The sequence below is a fragment of the Megalops cyprinoides genome, chromosome 19 (assembly GCF_013368585.1).
Source record: "Megalops cyprinoides isolate fMegCyp1 chromosome 19, fMegCyp1.pri, whole genome shotgun sequence".
In the NCBI taxonomy this organism is placed as follows: domain Eukaryota; kingdom Metazoa; phylum Chordata; class Actinopteri; order Elopiformes; family Megalopidae; genus Megalops; species Megalops cyprinoides.
In genome coordinates, this window is record NC_050601.1 from 21,288,073 (window position 1) to 21,304,092 (window position 16,020).

Genomic DNA, 16,020 nt, shown 5'->3' on the forward strand with positions numbered 1-16,020 from the left:
CACAAAAACAACAGAACAACCAAGGTCATGTAGAGATGACATATAGATCACCATCAATTTTAAGTTGGAAAAAGTAGTTGGATTTTCAAAGCCTGCGTCAAGCGATTGGTTTGCTTGCTACATCAAGTCAAACGCTTGCCATGGGTTTTATACCCACTTTGCCTTTTTAGTGAGGTCACATAGGGCAGTGCATTATGATGTGAGTAGTGAGTAATGCCTGATGCTCACCTGGATCCTGGCTTAGCAGTGTGGCAGTGTAAGGAGCAGGGCTCATAACCTATAAGTTGGTGCTTTGCAGCTGGGCCACTGCCCTTATACCCTTGGGTGAGGCAGTAAACCTGAATCCTCTCCGTAAATATCCAGCTTTCCAAATGCAGAACATAATAATTGTAAGATACGCTACCCTCTCTGGGTGAGCCTGTCTGCAAGTGAACTGTAAGTGTGACAGGGGAAACTCTGCCCATTATTTCAATTTCATCACAGTGATTCAGAGGCTGGACAGGGAAGCGAGGGACTACCCCTACGCCCCCCCCCCCCACACACACACACACACACACACACCCACACACCAGCAGCCTCACCTGTGCTGGCCTCATTGGTGGGTAACGGCATCACAGCAGCAGCCCCCCCCCCAAAAGACAGGGACGTGATTAAACCGAACAGAATGCTGCAGCCCTCCTGGCACCATCTGCGAAAGGAGCCCGAGCAGCAGAAATCGCGGCTGTTTATCTAGAGCCCACGTATCAGTTACACCGCCGAAGGTACTTAGGCAGGGAGTCTTCATTTACTCAGCACAGCGGAGGACCCAAACACGCCTCCCTTGGCGTTGAGGCTGCGGGGATTACATGCAGTGTGACAACCGAGCGGCTTAGCGTGACTTGGATATTAGCATCCGCACGCTGTTGCTTCTGGTAGGGTTCTATTTTTGGCAAGGTACACTGGCGAGGGTGGGGGAAATAGAATTCACTGAAGTTCTGTCTCAGAAGCAGGTATGAACAAAAGGCGCTTCCACAATCAGCGTCTATTCTTCCCCTGCCCAAGCGACCTTTGACCTTGTTTTGAGTTTTGTTTTGAAATGGAGTGCACCAAATCCTGGGAAAAAGGCAGGGCTAATAAAAAGCAACAACTTGCTTTTTTTCTTTCTTTTTTTTCTTTACAAAGGCCCTGTCACCAGAAATCACACAAAATCCTACAATCCAGTCTTTGTCTGACCTACAGTATACCCATATATAAGGCGGATATTCCTAAAAATAAAAAAATTGCACATTCACAATGGGGCTTAAAGACTTTGAAAAAGAGCTGGAGCTGGTTTTATTCCCCCCCCCCCCGTTTTCACATCCACTGGAACAGTTCCGAAAAAGAAAGTGCAGCGTCTTTTCAACAGGGACTGTAATGAATGCCGAATGCCACTTCATATGCTGAGTATAAGTGGGGAGACCTGTAGCAGACAGGAAGTTACTAAGCATGTTGTGATTTGCTTTTGAATGATGGCAGTGCCTTTGGATGCCCTTGGCTGCTTGCAGAGGTGAGAGGAGCAGTGGAGACGAACCCGGGCGGGAGCACACCGTGGCCATGGTGACCATAGCTGACCGCAGTCCCCCTCAGTGCTGAAACCCCAGAAGCAGCCATTTCTGTTGTTTGAACAGGCAGGCATCACTGGTATCTCTGAAGGCTGAAATGAAGCCTCCTGTTCCAACGCTGGTGTTTAACCCTATCTGAGGGGCTCCAGGTTTGTCCTGGTTAAACCCCTCACCAACACTGCCCAGTTTCATAGCTCGGACCTGGTTCAGTCAGTGTTAATGTGGTCCCTCCTGTCTCCCATGCCCTGTTAGCTGTGGCCTGATCCTGCCTTATTGATGGTGTTGAATACACACAATCAGCGAAATGCTAGGAGCACTTCTACAGAAGGGCATGTTTCCGCATTTCAGCATAGTGCATCCATTCTAGAAGCCCAGGTCTGTTACACTAGCTGAGGTCGATCTGGCCTTCATGAAAAAGAAGTCACAGTCTCTCATCAAGGTTTGATTTCACGAGATCCATGAATTGTATATGCTTTCAGGAACCCAGCTTCTGCCTTGATTATCCGTGATTGGACATGCATTGAATCTGTCGAAAGCAAACTGTGTGCTAATTTTTCTGTCGCCTGTGCCTCATGTCCACTGTCTGCTCCTTTATGTTGCTGTGTGCTGTTGTGAGAAAGACGCAGTGCCAGCATGTCTGGAGAAAGGCTGCAGGTGTAATGAGTTTGAGGGCTGTGCCACAGAGCTCAGGGCAGCGCGAGAGTCACGCTGAGGAGATGAAGAGTGGTTTTGTAGGAGTTTAAGCCTGAAAAAGATTTGGTGAGGTCAAGCTCCTGCATAGCTCAGTTGGTAAAGGTTCTTGCTCCAAGCACAGGCTGAGCCCTACATCCCAGACCCAGGTTTGAGTGTGAGGTGTGTCGTCTGCTGCGCATGGGCATGGGTCTGCAGCAGCGGAGCTATTGGCATCGGTCCGCCAGGGGAGTGTGGCTTGCGTGAGCTGGGGTGCCCTCGTCACGCTGTCTTCAGCACCCTGCAGTCCCCCCAGGCGCCTGTCAGACGACCTCAAGCAGGAGCACCTGTCCTCCATTTGCCAGCTGTTTGTGGGACCTGTAGTGTTAAAAAGATTAATATGCACGTGATTTCTGATAAAAGGGTAGAAAGCATTAAACGATATTTGGAAAACAAACTATTGGGTATCAGCTGGAATTGCCTCTTAACTGCTGTATCATTGTGTGTGTGTGTGTGTGTGTGTATGTGTGTGTGTGTGTGTGTGTGTCGGCAGCTTCTGCCCCAAAGCTCTTCGTCTCTAGAGACGACTTTGCTCAGTTGAATTCGGCGAGACAGTGTAAGGTTGTGTCTGGACCGGATTCTCTGAATGTCTTTTTTCTTTAAAGATAACATTAGCGTCCCAGTTTCATTGCGGCTCTGTCTGGGAGGAAGAGGAGGAGGAGGGGGAGCAGCAAGTACAGACTGGGAGCTGAGTGCAGGCCCAGAGGGGGGCCGTCTTCAGTTTAGGCTACACCCCCCCTCCCCCCACAAACTCCAAATGCCTTAAAGAGAGGGATCACCAGGCCACAGCAACAACTCCTCAGAGGGGGTGGAGGGGGCCAACAGAGGATAGAGAATCTGAGAGAGTTATGGAGAGTGAGAGAGGGAGTGCGAGCGAGATAATGTCTGTCGTCCTTTGTCGTTAATTTGTTAATGTATTTTTTATGTTCTAACGAATGCTTCAGTAATGCAGACGCAGTCTTTGTCAGGCCAATAAAGCAAGTTGAGCTGAACTGAATTGAGAGGGTGGATGGAAAAGGAGAGAGAGAGAGAGAGAGAGAGAGCGAGAGACAGAGAGAGAGGGAGAGAGGGACAGAGAGAGAGAGAGAGAGGGAGAGAGAGAGAGAGAGGGAGAGAGACAGAGAGAGAGAGAGAGAGAGGGAGAGAGGGAGAGCGAGAGACAGAGAGGGAGAGAGAGAGAGAAGAGAGCGAGTGAAACGGAGGTAGGCTAATAGAGTCAGAAAGAGATTGAAAGGGTGGTAGCGAGATGTGAGTGCCAGAGAAAAGGAGGGGGGGGGGGGGGGGGTTCTGTTGAGTCCATTGGAGCTCAGAGGTCAGAGTTCAGCTAGACTCAGTGTCTTCAGGGTCAGGTGGAGAAATGTGAAGGCCAGGCAGGCATTCATTTGTTTGCACATGTCTGCCTTTTCCTTCAGAAATTCTAAGCACTTCCTTTTTTTGCCTCCTTCATTTGTTAGCAGTGGTCACGCTTCAGTTATCAGCCTGGAAACAGCCTCACACAGCTTCTGTTTATAAGGGAAAACAGGAGGAAGCAGTAAAATGTGTTGGCTTGGCTTACACATCAGTGAATGTGTATGTGATCATGCACAACATTGGAGATGATATTGTCTGAGAGTAAACCGATGCAACACAAAGTCTGTAAGGTGATAATATTTAATACATTTCGAAGGCTTGTAGGATGGTTGTTAGAAACTATCTCCAAGTGAACTGTGTTTTTCAGACAACAGCCATAGTTGGCATTTTAAATGGTTGCTGATCTTAAGTTTTATATTTCCTTTCCTTGTAAAGGAATCAAAGGGTTTAAGAGTAGATTTTTTCTAACTAATCCCACTCACGTAGATATTAATTAAATCTCAGTGGATAAGAGTTACTGAAGGAGTGCAGAGAATGAAGCTTGTGGAGTGTTTTTAGGTGTTATGCGCTGCTGGAGGATGGCCAGTGAAGCTGAGGGAGAAGGCCTTTGGCCTTAAACACTGCGGTGTTGTGACTGTCTTATGTACCCAGTTACAGAGGAGGACCTCTGAGCACTTCTCAGCTCACAGCAAGGCCTGCTCTAGAGTCCCTCTGAGCTCACAGACCTTTGCTGCCGCCTCATGTCCAAAAACAAGCTCATGCGCACACATTCACACAAACACACACACACACACCCTTCCTCACACTCTCTCTTACACATACACACAAAAGCACACACACACACACACACACACACACACCCTTCCTCACACTCTCTCTTACACATACACACAAAAGCACACACACAGACACACACCCTTCCTCACACTCTCTCTTACACATACACACAAAAGCACACACACACACATCTTCCCCTCACTCTCGCTCTCACACACACACATACACACAGTCTCTCTCTCTCTGTCTCTCTCTCTCTCTCACACACACACGCATACATACACACACACAAGCACACACACACTCTCTCTCCCTCCCTTTGACACACATACATATACACACACTCCCCTCTCAGACACACACTTCATGTCTCTCCATGCTCTTTCTAACACTCTGTCTTTCTTGCTCTCTCTCATACGCAGACGCTCTGTCTCTCCTTCTCATAGCCACACAGACAGACACATACTGTGTACATGAATAGAGTTTCATTAGCTGATACCAGACTTATTTTAACAGAGAATGTCACAGTTTTTCTGCAATGCACTGCTGCCTTGCTTTGGTAATTCTGTTTGTTAGTGAGTGGCAACTGCTATCACCCATTGCAAAGCTTAACATTCTTTTAACACAAGACCCACCATAAACAACGGTTCAGCTGCATTCAATTTTTTTTATTTAATTACATGCCTTGCTGGAAAAAACATAATTGTGTTTATGTTCAAGTAGAAGAGCAGTCAAGAGAAAGCAGTTCAAGGTTTGTATGGGGTTTTTTTTTTCCTCTCTCTCCACAATGCAAAACAAAGCTGTCACATGACTGTCATTTATGGCTACAAGGTCTCATCGATCATGTATGCCCCGAACGCTCAACACAGAGCTCCTTTCCCATCCCAGCCTTTTTGTCTCGGCTGTTGTTCATAAGGACCTGTGCGTCTGTAAAGAACGCAGCATTGCCTGCGGGTAGCGGAAGTAGGTCTCACTGTCGCTGTCGATAGTATGTACAGTTACAGGGGAGACAAATAGAAGAGACCTCCAGCTTCAACTGCTTAAGAGGAGATGCTTACTTAACAACAACCCAACTATTATTATCAGTAGCAATATGGTCACTATGAATGATGATAACAAGAATAGGAATAACAACAACTGTGCACTTTATATAGTGCTTTTCTCCAGCTTAGCGCACGTTACATTAAAAATATACAGCACTTTACAATATACAGTTGTGCATGCACATGGGTAAACTAATTAACAACACATGATGGTGTGTCCTTAGGGGCACACAAACGTTTTGTTAAATTGTCATCTTGTGAAGTTCAAAATTATATTTAGTTTCATTCCTACTAAGTAGTCAATCAAACACTATTGGTGACATTCTTTCTCTGAGTCTCTGAGGTTTGTCCTTTGAGTGTATAGAGTTTGTGGGTGTAGCACTGAGGGTGGATGGTGTGTTTAGAGTTTGTGGGTGTAGCACTTAGGGTGGATGGAGTGTTTAGAGTTTGTGGGTGTAACGCTGAGGGTAGTACACTAATGGAGTGTGTACCTCCTGTTTCAGGGTCCCGGTGGAGCAGATGATGGCCCGGTCCTGGGGTCCGCGAATGCACCGCAACACAGGGGACCTGGGGGACCTCACAGCTTTGTCCAGGAGCACTTCCAGGCTCAGTACAAGTGAGTGTTTGACCAGCACATGTCCACCTTCCTGACCACCATGGTCTCTCCACACTGCCCAAAGCCACAGATGCACTATGACCACATATTCAGTGCCTGCGCTGCTTCCATCCTGCTTACCCTCTTGTCTTGGAGGGTTCAGGAGGTTCCAGTGCTGTCTGAGTTGCTGTGCTACCTATGGATGTCCAGACAGACCATAATTTATAAACTTTGTAAGGTGCAAGCAAACACAACACTTACAATTTCAGCAGAAAGACCTTTCAATGTGAAGCCTGCAGAGCCGAACATCTGTGTCTGTATATAGAATATCTGTGGATCCACCTCAGCACAGGGGGGTAGGGCCTCCCATGATGCAATGCAACCACTAGTTGGGAGGACTTGAGCTTAATGGACCATAAAGGTGACATAGAGGGGTTGTGCCTGTAACAGCACATTCAAGTTTCTCCATTTAGATAAACTTGTCTGTGCTCTGCATGTCTTGGAGCACTTCCTGAAGCTCTTTTGCTGTGATGTAGTTGCAGTAGCTGATATACGGTTTTGGCTGCTTTAGAATCACTTCAGCCTTTGTGTTGCCCAAGTACATTAACACTTGGCTGGCAGAGAGAGGGAGAATTTTGCATTGGAAGTAACATTGTTATGATTCAGGAATTATGTCCTTATAAGAAGTGAGGGGTAGTGATTTAAACCCAACTGTGGTTTCAGCGGTAGAATTTATTCCCAGTGCCAATGACTAATGCCAGCTGTGACGCATAAAGGGCAAAAAGCATTAGAGGAAACCGGATCATTTCCAGCAATAAAGGAAATCCATTTCATAGCATTTAGCCTATGTGACACAACAGATCGGTGGAACAAAAAACACGGGTGCATGTGAAAGTGGGCTGGATATTAAAGAAGGGGTATTACTTCCACTATGAAATGGACACCATGCACTGACAGCGGATGCAAGCGCCATTAGTCTTCAGCCGCGTGTCAAATGTTGTTACTGATCTAGTGATCGATAATCGATCACCCTGAAGGTCTCTCACACTGATGATGGAGCCATTGTAGGCCTCCGCTAATTGATTTTGCGATGCGTGCTTTCAGTCAAGGCTGCAACGGTCTCACGACACACAATTCAGGGTTGCTGTCCCAGAATGCTCTTCACCTCTGTCTTCATGGGGGTTTAGTAAAATTGGACCAGTCACATGGCGTACACGCAGGGTTTATTTAGGTGAATACGCGTTTTTCTCTCTCTAAAACATGCATTGGCTGAGTGTATTTTTTTGGAAGGAAATAAATATCACCGGAGTACATTTGTTTTAATTATACAGCTAAACATGCAGTTGTCTGTGACCGTCGGTCTTTTGCAAGCTGCTGTTGGTGGCTATTCTTAGAGTAGGAGTTCTGTTGTAGGCCAACGTCTACAGATCCTGCCATGTAATGTTTCAGATTCCTTTAGCCTGAGCTACAGATGTCATTAGCCCCACAAAGCTTATACAGTTTTCAGAAGTAAGAGCTGCATGTGTAATTTAAAATATCCTGGCATGGGACTTTTTCCCCCTGTCCAGTAATAGTTATTCTAATATCCTGTTCTCATTGATTGAACAAAGATGTAATGCTCAGACACACTGCACGTCAGGGTGGCGGAATTATTTCCTGTGAAAGATGTGCCGTCGACAGGGATGTGCAATACCCTAATTATTTAGACAGGGCCCTAATTATTTCAGTCCAGTGTTTCCTGTAATTAGCAAGCAGAAACATCGATAATGACAAGGCTGGGTGCGCAGCTAAATGCCCACCCCTAGCTGCACCTTCCAAAAAGAAGAGGTTCCGCTGAAGGTGGATCAAGTTTATTTTCTTCAGACATAAATTTAATCCCAGGTCAAGGGGAATTGACAGGGGTCTGTATTAACTGTTAATTGCCACTCTCTGTAATGAATATTATGATGAAATGTGAATCATGATGAAATGTTATGATGAAATAAATACCATCATTTATCTTTAACAGTGATAACTTGAGTGTAGTGTAACATTGAACTGGTCTGTTTTGTGCTCTGCCTCACTTGTGAGTCACTTTGGATAAAAGCGTCTGCCAAATGAATAAATGTAAATGTCTGGATTATTAATAAATGTCTTAAAATAAACCTCAGGGAAAGTTTTTAGTTTGCTGCAGTGTACCAAGAATACTACTTTCCCTGGCCCTTATACAGCTGTATTCTGCTGTTACAAATTGCTGTTACAAAACAGCAGTGCCTGTTGCTATATAAACAAAATCCGCTTGATGATATCCATGGGGAAGAAAGGTGACCCATTGTCTTCCTTTTCAATCAATCAATTATTCTCCAATCAGTGAAACAAAATGTGTTAGTTGTAGCACTTCTGGGCAGAGTACACCCTCCTGAGTGAACCAAAAATCTCAGAAATCCCAAAGCCGGCTACAGACAAACCCCAATCCAGGACTGAACCCAGGACCATTCTACATCTTCACCACAGCATTCCCTGGAGATTTCACCCATGTCTCTGTAACTGGGTACATATGATAGTTTCTCTTTATCTTGGCTTCCCCTGCCAGAACAGCTTATTTTAGGCCATAAGAAAGCCAAAGGTATTGCATAAAAGACCTTCAAGTAACAGCGTGGTCATCTCTCAGCATGCCTTGGAGTGGCCTTCTCTTGGTGAAAACTTGTCACTGCTTACTGTTATGTAAGCACCAGTTATGACACTACACAAAAGTTTTTGTTGTTGTTCTGCCTGCCCCCCCCCCCCCCCCCCCCAGCAGCTGGTGCCGTGGAAACCAGCAGATCTCCTCTCCAATTGGTCTGCTACCCTTAACAACGACTGAGCCGCAGGTGCTTGCAGACGTAATCTTTGTGACCTCGCTTGCGGAGGCCCACAGCTCCGTTTCAAACCAAATGGGTAAATCACAGAGGTGCAAAGAGAACTGACAGGTGTATTCCTGGAAAACCGTAATGCCAGCTGTCCCGAAACATGTTTGTTAGCACCTTTAACGTAACAGCTTTGGACTGACGCTCGTAGTGAAAGAAGCGAGAGGTAATTCTGTGGAGCTGAGTGCTGTGGCTATCAGATATGACCAGGGAGAAAACATTGTTCATTGTGTTCCCATTGATACATTTTTAAACACAGTAGTTTGTCATATTTTGTCTTTAGAGGCCTCTGAGCCAGAATGATAATGCTGAAATGTTAGTTTTTGATTTATAATCCTCTCCTCTTCTAACTATCCCTAAAGGCACTGAAGGGTAATGCTCCTAATAATTGTTTGGTGTGTAGTCAAATGTGTGCATGGCTTCAAACTAATGCTGCTCCCTGATTGGACAGTAAGTCCATGATTCATGGTAATGTTGATGTTGATGTGTTCGCATGTAGGATTTCACTACTTACATTAAACGCACTGTATTACTCTGTGTCTTCTGGTATGAAGTAATGCAGTTGGCTCCTAAGTGGCTCAATCACTAAAGGTCTATGCTTCAAGCTCAGACGGAGCCCTACAGCCCAGCAAATTCAAGCTGCACTGTGTCATCAGCCACCAATGACCGCAAGTCCGCAATGATGGAATACTCATGCCTTTGTCCTGCAGGGGGATTGGGTCAGTCAGGTTGGCCAGGGTCCCCTTATTTCACCTTTCTTCAGCACACTGTATTGTCACATCAGGCGCCTGTGAGTTGCTTAGATGATGTTGGTGGAAATGCTAGCCTGTGGCACTTGTGTGAAAAACAGTCGCTGGTGGTGTGAGAATGGGTAGGAGGACTACATTGTGTCCATGCAGGTTTTCTTCAGTCTTGGCCTTTAACACCTCTGCAAATCCTCATAGTGCCTTGGAGATTCCAGGCACCCACTGAGCTTCTGTGTATGGTATAATATGTGTTTATTAGCAGCTGGGTCCATCTGGCTAGTGGCTTGAAGATTGAAAAACATCTCAATGGAGACAAATGGCTCCTATGATCCTGCCAGGTGAAAGGGGTTTTAGTCAGGCATGTAAAAATCCCAGTAGAGGCATCCAATTTTCCCAGCATTACTTTGGGCCTTATTCTGTCTTCGTACCTAGGTGTCTGCACTGCAGGGTGCAGCCTTATTACCACCCTCACCCAGCCTTATTAGAAGAAACTCCATGGCTGTAATAAGCATAGTGCTCAGAGGACTATGTAGATCTTTAGTACAACACTATGTAACAATTAGTAGCTGAGATTTGTAGAGATTAATGTTGTAAAAGATGGAGACAGCTGAAGCAGCTATACTTGGACAGAGACAGTTTTTACTGTATTTTAGTGGTTAAAAGGGTGAGGTAGATTGAGAAGCTGTGAAAAAGGATACCCCCAAAGGATAAAATTTTCTCAGTAACTAGCAGTGCGTGGAATCAGATATCAATGTTGCATTAAACATGACTGTTCATTAACCAGTCACATTTCTCCAGATGAATAAAAATAATGTGAAAGCAATAACAGCAATAAAGACACAGGTCCCAGACTAAGTTAAGTAGGCCGAATACCTGAGCACTTATGTTGTGCCTGTGTAGGTGAATTAGACCTTTGACCTGCATTACCTGGGACTGCCTTCCTGTACAGAGCCGCTGTTTAGGGGCCAGTGTGTATGCTGGCTCAGCAATATCATCATAGTTTTACATATGGACTATAATGATCAGTAGTTGAGGAATTTGTAGAGATTAATGTTGTAAGACATTGTTGTACTGTTAAAAGGTGGAGGCAGGCAGGGCAGCTGTACTGTAGTGTTAAAAGGTGGAGGCAGGCAGGGCAGTTGTACTGTAGTGGTCAAAAGATGGAGCTGTGCCACTGTCTCTAATGCTCAGCTGATATGTTCCCAAAGCTCTTACAGAGTCTGTGCTGCTGGGAAGGCGCTGCAAAAGCCATTAGCTTTTCCATTTGCGCCTTATTGACAGTATTGATTACACAGCTCATTGTGTCCACTCCATATCTTTGCTCTGCATGTTGGTAAATATCCTAGGCAGCCTGGGTCTGAGAGGGGCGGCGTTTCCGGCCTGCTGTACAAAGGGATGCTCTCGCGGATAGCGCTTTGTGTCTGATTACACAAGATTGACATGATCCTCTATTATTTTTGATTTCGTCAGGAAGGGCTTAAGCAAAAGTGCACATCACCGCTGTTATGACTCCTTAGTGATGGGATGACTCTCACATGTACAGATTCACTGCTGTTTATAACACATTGTAATTTATATCATGTATCTTTGTGGGGCCAAACTTGTATCCATATGTGTCAGGCTATTGAATAATGGCACAGGAAGGGTAACAGGGCCACAGGGCCACAGCTAACTCCCCCCTCTGTTGGGGAATAGACAGGTGTCCTAGGTGTGACCAGTGGTCAGGACTACAGGAAGGCATGACATCATGTCCTGACTTTATAATGACCCCTATTAACCTTAACCATCCTGAGTTAGAACTGTGTTTGTGAGTGTTTTGTGAAGGGAACTGCCCAAACACCCAGTGTATTGATGAACCTAACCCAAGTTTCACCACATTTCACCACACCAGTAAATATGATCCATACAAGTATGTTTTATTAGTCTCTTAGTTATTTCTTTTAATGCAGCAGTAACTGTTTGCTCCAAAAACATGAGCTCACATTTCCTAGGGGAGTATCTGGGGTGTGTCTGCGCCCAGCCAGTCCTTCCTTTGAAGCAGTATCTTCACATGCATGCGTCTTGGAAAGAAGAAAATTCGAAACTTCTAAGGCAATCGAGGACAGCGTTGCGCAGAGCCTTCCGTGTGAGGTGGTGTTTTACTCTAATTGAGACCGGTGGCTAATTATAGAAGCAGTCAATGTGGCGTTAAGGAAAATGCTGCAGTCTCCAAGCAACCTGTGTTTATTATTTTGCAACAGACAATTATCCTCTGGCTTATTATTTTATGCTTTTCAGCACAAGCAGGAGCCCCCCAGACGGAGTTATTTTGTCTTTGCTTCAGAGAAATATCACTGTGTATGTTACAAACGCCCGAACGCTGTTCGCATTTCCCCGCTGAATGAATCACGTATACCCTAGTCTCCATAAATGTCAGCGAGTCCTTTTTGGAGATAAGGAGAGGAGACCTGTGCCAAACTTACCCCATTGAAACGTATTGCCTGGTGGGCACAAAATTCAGTACTCTGGTGTTTACAAAGTCCAGTTTCATCATATACAGCAAGTTTTATATAGAAAAAGTATCATGGCAGCTTTGGTTTAAGTGATCTTTATGCCTTTGTTTTATTTAAATTTATTTAAACAGCAATCTTTGTTTTAGCAGAACTATATCATGTGCCTGTATTGTTGTGAGTTTCATGACTTTAGTGATGCCAGCTTGATGTTTCCTCAGACATTCTAGAGCATTCCTACTCACTTTCAGCTGGTGGGTAGAGCAGGTTACATCTCTGAGAGCAATGGCTGCCATTTGCCAAGGTGGCTGCCTGGTGGTTGTATATGTATTTGAATGGTTGTTGTCAAGGACTCAGTGGGCCTGGTGGCACTGGCAGAAGATGGGACTGAATGCATCATTTTTCAGAGGTCCAGTGACCCTGACTGTGCTTGCGTTCACTACCAAGAGTTCCCGACTTGCTGATTGGCAAAGAGGTAAAGTTTTCCTTTCAGAGATTAGAGTTTGGTACTCTATCTACCAACAACAGATGATAAGAGACACTACCTGCCCTCACTACCAGCTGGCACTGAAGGGATGTGACAGTTACGCTCTAAGAGAAGAGCGTCATGGGATTAAAATTTTCAACGCAGCAAGTGAAATTTGAGCAAAGACGGTGAAAGAAACCATCTGCTTCCTCTCTGTCCTGCAGAACTACCTGCAGAGCTGCACCAGAGCGAGAAACAGGACGGGTTGCCTCACCTGCTGTTTATTGCCGTTCTAATATCCATCAATGCTAATGTTATTCCCTCAAAGAATGGCATGGAGGTCCTATGCTACTGTGCGCCACAGACAGCTCTGGATCCTGCACCACCTCCGCTATCACAGCTCAAAAAATGCATTTGTCCTGGCACGGTCGGCCAGTGAACCCGTGGGCTGTGTGTAAGCTCATTTACATACACAACACATCCGCAGTGTCACCAGGGGTATTTCAGCTGTAATGGAAGGTTCTGGTCTCTGATGGGTAACTACGTTTATTTCGATGAAGATGCTTAATTGGATTCGTCCGGCTCTCAGTCTGTTTAAATTACACTTACGGTACCATTTTTACTTCAAATCTGCCAGTACGCAGCCGGCAAAATAGCAGCTAAACAGCAGAACTCGGTCACGCAGCCAGACAGCTCATTGTGTACAGCAGCTTCCTGCAATTTTGAGTGATTAGCCATCAGTTTGGGTTTATCTGATGGTGTGTAGGTTTTTTTCCCCGACTGACTGATCCTGTCAGTGCAGCTCAGAGACCGAGCGCGAAATCAAAAGCGCAATAAAGGACGTCTCCTTTTTTCCCTCTGTTATCCACACCACTGCCCTTGCAGCCTCAGAGTGTCTGCAAAGCCAAACGTTTGTCATTTTCAGGACCGCTTAACAACAGCAGAACCAAAGCAACCTGGTCCCCGGCCGAGATGAGCGTCTACCAGTGGATGAACACCACTTTGCTTTCCATTTCCTTGAATTGCCCCATTTCATCTTATTCCAATTGAAGCTGTCTGTCTAAAATTATTTCAGGGGCTTTTTCAAGTTTCATTTAGCATTGGGTGAAACCCAGCTCAGTACAATCTGGTATTATCCAGATTGTGCCTTCACTGTATAGCTTTCAGCCAAGTTATTTACAATTAGATTGGCAGTACATTGAAGCATGTTAGAAATCAGTACTTGTGGTTACATGATGACCAGCTGTGTTAAAATTGCGTGCTGAACTGTACTTCATTGGTGACAGCTCAACAAAAAGATATACGTTGAAACTATAAAACACATCCCTAACATGTTAGACATATCCCTGTCCATAACCGTAGGCCTTAAAGTCCATTGAGGGGAGATTCCTCTTTACACTCGTCACCAGGCTCTTGAACGTATGGTGTGACCCAGATGTCCACCCCGACATCTGCTTCCCGGATCTGTTTTGGAAGCAAAAAATCTCATATTTTCATCCAGGTTAGTTCAGTCAGTGGAGTATCAAACCTGTAAGGTTTAGGGTCCCTGTTTGGCATTTCTGGTCTGGGTCCACCTCACTGTCGTTCACTACAATGAGGGGTTCTTTGGCCGGCCCACGCTGTTGCCAAGAGAGATGGAAAAGCTCTGCTTGGAGCTCTCTCTCTCCCACGTGCGTTTCCTCTCCCGCCCCCGCCCGCCTGTCGGCTCTGGGGGGGACAGGAAAGGCTTTCGGGCCGGTTGGCTTTGCTCTAATCTCCCGTGGTGCCGGGCCCTTTATGCCGTGGCCGTGCGGGTGGGCCCAAGCAGAGGCAGGGAGAATGGAGCACCCACACCAATTAGCTCTGTGTTTCCGGGAGAAAGGGAGAAGAGAGGGCGTCCGTGTCTCATGAGATAGCTGCCCTTTTTTTAGTATTATTTTGCCAGAGGACTAGAATCGGTTAGGAGAAATCCACCTACCCTTTTTGACACTGGCTTCACAGTATCAGCTAGCAAGAGCAGCATCACTGACATCTCCCAGGGTGGTAGCAGTGGTGTGCGGACAGCTACCCAATCACAGCATCCCTGACATCTCCCAGGGTGGTAGCAGTGGTGTGTGGACAGCTACCCAATCACAGCAAACATTATTTACATTTTATGGTCATGAGTTCAATGATGCCTCTTTCAGCAGCATTGTTGAATTTGTGCTAAATACGAATCATACAGTACTGTAAATGGCTGAAATATGTTTCAGTGTTGTGCAGTTGAAAGCAGAATGCTATTCTTTTACTTGCAGTCCCCTGGGGGGAGTGTGAAACCCAGGAACAGTCATGTCAAAAAGGCAAAGCTGCTTCAAAGCACTGATCCTGGATCAGTTTCAGCTTTCTACTGTAATGGCTGTAGTAAGGATAGAGGTTGAAAAGCTGATCCTTGACCAGCTGTTCAAGGCAGAAAGTACCTGGTGTGAGTCAGTGGCTGACTGGCACCGTGAATATGGTTTGAATATGTTGTGTGTGGTAATGCACTCCTTCCACAAACACTGTTATTGAAATTGTCTCTCTGACTTTTATCAACTGCATAGAGTTACTGTACATCTACAGTGTAAACTACAGTGTAAAACTCTGAATTGGTATGTACTTGGTTAATTCTGAAATACTTTTTAATGCTAAATCTATTCCAGTTTCAAGTTGTATATGTTCAGTGATGAGTGATAAGTGATTTTACATGGCTGAGGGTAGAGCCTGTGGTTTGGATGGAACAGGGGCACGTGGGCACAGGTGTTACGCGAAAGGCCGTCTCATGGGCAAATCCCGTGAATCGGCCTTAGCGGTGTTTAGCGATGCCTGCCGTGCGCTGGGCTCCCATCAGATGTGCGTTCCTACACTCTCAGCTGATGATGAAAAATGGCCATCTCTGTCTCCCATCACCCGGTGGCGCCGTCCCCACCTGCCACAGCTGCGGAGCCGCGCTGATAAATGACTCGTTACAGCGGAGGTTTTGTCTGTGGAAATGGAAGCGCCGTGTCGGAGGGTGGTACCCCCCCCTGCGTTTGTGCTGCGTTTGTTCCTTTGGCCCTTGCTTTGTTCCTTCGGCCCTTGCTTTGTTCCTTCGGCCTTTGCTTTGTTCCTTCGGCCTTTGCTTTGTTCCTTCGGCCCTTGCTTTGGTGGGCCTGGAGCTGGCAGGCAAGCTAGGCATCCCACATCACAGATTTCTATCACTAATGCTAATAGTGAAAGATGTACTATGCAAAAAAGAAAAGCTTTATTAGTTTATGGGTACATGGAGCGATGGTCCTGTCATAGTTGAAACTATGTATTATTTAGTACATTTCTGTATGATAAGAAACTAATCCAATGCTGAGATAACCAATGAAGGAAGTATTT

At 45.7% G+C, this 16,020-nt stretch overlaps 1 protein-coding gene across 1 annotated transcript in view; it reads left to right on the forward strand.

The window, feature by feature from the left end:
- The window catches only part of LOC118795174 (ubiquitin carboxyl-terminal hydrolase 43-like), an 81,845-nt gene that overhangs the window by 28,882 nt on the left and 36,943 nt on the right, over nt 1–16,020 (forward strand). Inside the window, exon 3 of the mRNA XM_036553564.1 lies at nt 5,983–6,095. Coding sequence (XP_036409457.1) covers nt 5,983–6,095 — 113 coding nt within the window. The remainder of the gene's footprint in view (nt 1–5,982; nt 6,096–16,020) is intronic.